The following is a 4,996-nucleotide window of genomic DNA, read 5'->3' as shown; positions in this document are numbered from 1 at the left end:
ATTATAGATATGCATTTTTAACAATGTATATATATATGTATATATTCGATGTAATATTTTAAGTATTGATAATTTATTCTTAAAAAAAGTTCAGAATATATAACAGCACAGGCAAAAATTATGTAAATATTTTAACAGTTTTATAAAAAGATATAAAAGTATAAATTTAAAATATATAAATAGATTTTTCCTAATTATAAAAATCATAAATTTTGAATAATATTTATTTTAAATAAATTTTTTATAATAATTCAAATTATGTTTTAGGCAAATAAACGTGATAGACATATTCTAGGGGGTGTATATAACTTATTATATTTTGTCATTAAGAAAGTTGGTCAGTATCATGAATTTTGTTACATTTTTATAATTTAGGGACGTAAATATACCTCATACATAATTTAAAGGTGCGAAAATCATAAACAATTGTAAAAATAAAAAATTCAAAAATTCCACTATATATTGAATTAATCATATAATTATGGCTTTATTAAACGAGAGAGAGAGAGAGCCATATGATCAAAACTTAAGTGTTATCACTATAGATTAGATGTTATGCACAGAGATAGAATATAAGTGCAGCTATTGCAGGGGAAGAAAAAAATGCTATACAGGTGACCAGCTGCTTCTCACATGAATTTATGGTACTAGATGTGGACCGTCCGATAACAAAATATCATCATCCTACGCTCTACATTCAACTTGAGCTGCGTCCAACCTCCTCTGCGTTGATCCTACACGACGTTATGTGATATTGCTCTTCTATACTTACATGTATTCCCCCCGCCTGTATCTATTACTCTACTCCCGTATATGCTGAACTATACCTGTCATATATTTCCACGTACGAAAAAACAGTAGCCCGTTAAATGTTTACTTTCGAGCCAGCTCTTGGAGCTAGAAGAGATGGCAAGTCTCTGATTCTATATCCACTGCCCCAGAAGGATGCCAGGCAGAGGCCCATGATGGCCATGGCGACAACTGAGCAAGCAGGGGGAACGGCTTGAGTGCTGCCCAGAAACTGACTCGCAAGAAGTCCTGCTAGCGTTGAGCTTTGCATCCCTGTGCACAATGAAATTGTCCTGCAAACTTCTTCCTCTAACCTGTCACATATAAGCTTTCTTTTAGCGACGACTTCAAGTGTGTGGGAGTGCTGGAAAAAGAACCTTTGTCGCAGCAGATTGATGAACAAGAAGAGTAGATATCAAGATATGAACTAAATTAAGTTTAATGGCTGGAGTGTGCTATAAGTAAATAAGAGATTGTTTTGAGATCTCACACGAGAGGGAAAAGAAAAATAAAAGAAATTGAAGAGACATGTAAAGAAATTCGTGTCGAAAATTGAGTGTGATTGAAAATATGGTAAAATTTCTATGCTATGGTTATACAAGACAAAACATTGATTTTCGCCAGAAAACCACTGCAACCTCTCAAGCTGACAACATTATCTAAAATGACAATTGCATATACCATGGTGTAATGTAATGAACCAAGATACGTGTAAACTACGTCCACATGAGATTAGAATGAGGCACACAATAGCAAATCCAGATGCACAAATATGGGAATGATCGAGCAACTTAGCATCAATATATCTATCTTAATTGTAAACCCTAATGCAAGATAATAAGTTCATGCCCTCCTCTTGTGGACGAGAAGTTCTCAGACACCCTAATGAATAACAGCACGAAAGTAGCACAATTCAAGTGTCGAGCTAATCATGGTGTGATCATGATGAATATGGGAAAATAGAGAAAATCACAGAGTATTTTTGCAAGCTTCAATCGTTCAGCCGACAAAGAAATCGAGAAATTTAAAAGATAACTTGCCTCAGAGGTTGCATTTTGGAGATCCAATAGCCCAACGTAAATGCTACTGCGTGAAATGATAGCACCGGACCAATTAATCTCAGACCCTCAGCCGAAAGGATTTGGCTCCTGTTGATAGCAAGAGGGCTCCCAATACACAATGAAGTACACACCATTGCAACAAACGGCATAACAGGTTGTAGAATAGATACAAATGGTTTGGCATAAGAGTTTAGCACCAAACCAAGAGTGACAGGAGCAAGAACCACCTAGGAAAGCAAAAACATCAGCAAAATTTTCAAGAAAGTAATTATCCGTCCGTCCAGTTAAGTCAGCCACAATTAATTGCAGATAATTTAAGTCAGCTTTGGTACCTGCAAAATAGATTTTGACATAGCAACGGCATCAACTGGAACGACAGAGCCAATGAGAAGGCCTGTTAACAGAGGAGTAACAAGAACTGAGGCAATGGTCGATGAGCTGGTCAAAAGAATGCTTAAGGCCACATCTCCTTTACTCAAGAAGCTGCCATAGCTAGATAGTTGAGCCCCTGCAACACATGAAGTCAGGACAAAACCAGCATAGAACATCGGAGATATCCCAAAAGCCCGTGCCACAAAAACCCCAAGTGCTGGTTTCAACACATATTGAGCAATAAATCCGATGAACAATGGCACAGGTCTGCAACACACAGAAGTTCACTAAAAATGTTTCAGGCAATGACCAAAAAAACTATTGTAATTGTTAGAAATGGATACTAGATGGGAAAAGTTTGAACCTTTTAAATGCTAGAGCAAAATCATCGATTGAGAGTTTGATTCCAATGGACAACATAATGCCTCCAAGTGCAGGAGCATACAATTCCTTCGACACCCTGCAGGTACCTCTATCATTTACAACAACAGAAAAAGAGCAAGAAATATACATTTTAAGAAAGCATTAAGCATATAGACCTTCAATTACAAGAATGCACAACCATTATACGTAGCTTCCCAATTATGAAGCAATCTTTAACTATTCAAAAGAGACAAACTTTTAGGAACTATAATATATGAGTTTAAGTTACTACCATCAAAACAAGTTGCGTGAAATACACGTGCAAATTGTAACATCTACGACAAAAATGCAACGAAAAGTAACTGATTTCCACGTAATCTGATGCTGCCAAGTTAGATACATGCCAAATTATGTGTTAAAACATACACATTAATGTTACTATTACAGTATCAAATTATTATTAATAGTTCCCAAGTGAGTCCGGCAAACACCCACTCGGGCGTCATCACTCCTCTCGTGATCTGCACCAAGAATCGCTGACAAAGTAGTTGAAAACAGAGACAGGCGGATTTTTTTTTCAGTAAAATAATGAAAAATAAACATAATCTAAGAGCAATCACTAGTTCTACTTTAATTATATACAATAAAAAATAGTATTTATCTTTTCCGGGTCATTTTTTTATCCTTCAATACGCATAGTTACGAGGAAAACAACCACCTGAAGGCTGAATATCACAAGAACACACCAATTCTTCTTCCGTATATGTTTCAAAAAGAATCCCAACTATTCAATAATCTTAAAAAAATTTAAATCAATTTACATACTAATTCCACACACCAAGTGAAAGTCGAAGGCTTGGAAAGGGCAGCAACAGCCGTGAGCGCCACCACAAACGGAAGCAGAGCCGACAAAAGTTGAGAAGCATCAGACTTCACTTCCGCCTCCACAGAGACCTTGGGGTCCAAACCAAAAGACAGCAAAGAAAAATTCCCCTCTCGTTTGTGCAGCCCAACTTTCCCTATGAAAGGCGATGACGTTGAGCAAGCAAGAGCACGCAGAGAGCCCCCCTTAGCATCCTTTGCGATTCTTGAAAACCCTCTTGCAACAGGAGAAAAAGAAGGGTTCTTTAAGGAAATTGAGTTCTTGGCCAATGAATTCGGGCGGAAAAATAGAGTCTTTTGAGTGGTTTGAAGGGAAAGACATGAAACTGAAGACATTGTTCAGCCGAAGTCCGCTCGCCGGAGGTTCTGGGTGTGTTTCCGGCGAGGAAACGGTGGCGGTGGTGGAGGAGTAGTGGGGAAGGGGATAAGGTAATACAACGGAGATTTCAATCAAGTCTCCACTTTTTACTCCAACTCTCAAGAATTTTAATAGTAAGAGGAAAGGAAGATGATAAGAGAAAATTCTTGTAAAGTGTAAGTTATTGGTTCAAACTCATCTCTTTGGATAATATATCATATTTATATTTATAAATTTTGGTGTAAGTATTTGAGTTCATCATATTTTCATATTTAATATGTACAATTATATTATGACCTTTTTTTAATTTTAAACTAAGGTGCAAAGATATAAAACAAAATGCCTAAAATATAAATTATGCAGACTACAATATAAATATAAAATATTTTTTTACGATAAAAAAACAGTTATTTTGATGATCCAAGTGTATGATCAAATTAAATTTATTGATTTAGGTACGATGAGACGATTCTCAAGAGTAATGGTGCCAGCGAAATTAACCCGAGTAAATAATATATAAATGGTCCCCGCGTCAAAATCGATATTTTTCAAGAAAAGACTCTTGTAGTAACTATTTTAATATTAGTACAAATTAAAATATTCTTAAATATATTTATTTCTTCGATGAAATAATCTTAATTTTATTAATATTTTTCTATGTAAAAACACATTTAAAATTAATTTGTTTTATGGCGTTATTCATTCTCTTTCATTTAAATATATAAATATAATAAAAATGTAGAGTATACACCAATATTAGATATGCTCCGACCACTAATACACTATCAAAATTTAGGACATCAATCAGTATGGAAGTGTGGGATTTTTGAGGTGTGGTCCTTTTCATCATTTGGTGTTACAATTTTGAGTCAATTGGACAGTCATATATATGAGAGGAAAATAATATCTCTTTAGTCCCTATACCTATACACATTAAAAAGGGGAAATAAGAAATAAAAAAGAATTTCAGTGGCAAATTTGGAAAATAAATTAATTATTCTTACAATCTCTCTAAAGATACGAAATACAAAAAAGTTTCAAGTTTTTCGTCTAGTACTCCAGTGCTTCAACAAAAAGATGTAACAATAGTGTGTACCTCACTCCGTAAAAAGTAAAAAAAATTACAAAAAATATACTAATTTTTTCGTTTAGTAAACGACTACATTTTATC

At 34.8% G+C, this 4,996-nt stretch overlaps 1 protein-coding gene across 1 annotated transcript; it reads right to left on the bottom strand.

The window, feature by feature from the left end:
• Positions 1-516: 516 nt before the first annotated feature.
• On the bottom strand, positions 517-4,018 carry LOC105170521 (Sodium Bile acid symporter family). The gene is made up of 5 exons (XM_011091317.3): positions 3,424-4,018; positions 2,587-2,682; positions 2,183-2,489; positions 1,830-2,077; positions 517-1,103 (listed from the first exon to the last, which is right to left on the bottom strand). The coding sequence occupies exons 1-5, from the start codon at positions 3,801-3,803 to the stop codon at positions 866-868; spliced, it is 1,269 nt and encodes a 422-aa protein (XP_011089619.1). The 5' UTR covers positions 3,804-4,018; the 3' UTR covers positions 517-865.
• Between the last annotated feature and the right edge of the window lie 978 nt (positions 4,019-4,996).

This window comes from Sesamum indicum, linkage group LG9, assembly GCF_026168435.1.
Source record: "Sesamum indicum cultivar Baizhima isolate 11 linkage group LG9, ASM2616843v1, whole genome shotgun sequence".
Lineage (NCBI taxonomy): Eukaryota > Viridiplantae > Streptophyta > Magnoliopsida > Lamiales > Pedaliaceae > Sesamum > Sesamum indicum.
The sequence above is the reverse complement of the archived record's forward strand: the minus strand, read 5'-3'. Positions and strand labels throughout refer to the sequence as shown.

Bases quoted from the DNA above. Each gene is read 5' to 3' on its own strand.
- LOC105170521 (XM_011091317.3), bottom strand. From the start codon at position 3,803: ATGTCTTCAGTTTCATGTCTTTCCCTTCAAACCACTCAAAAGACTCTA. The intron at 2,078-2,182 runs GTACCAAAGCTG...TTGCTTTCCTAG, and splicing joins TGTCAAAATCTATTTTGCAG to GTGGTTCTTGCTCCTGTCAC. The intron at 1,104-1,829 runs GCAAGTTATCTT...TATATGTGACAG, and splicing joins TCCAAAATGCAACCTCTGAG to GTTAGAGGAAGAAGTTTGCA.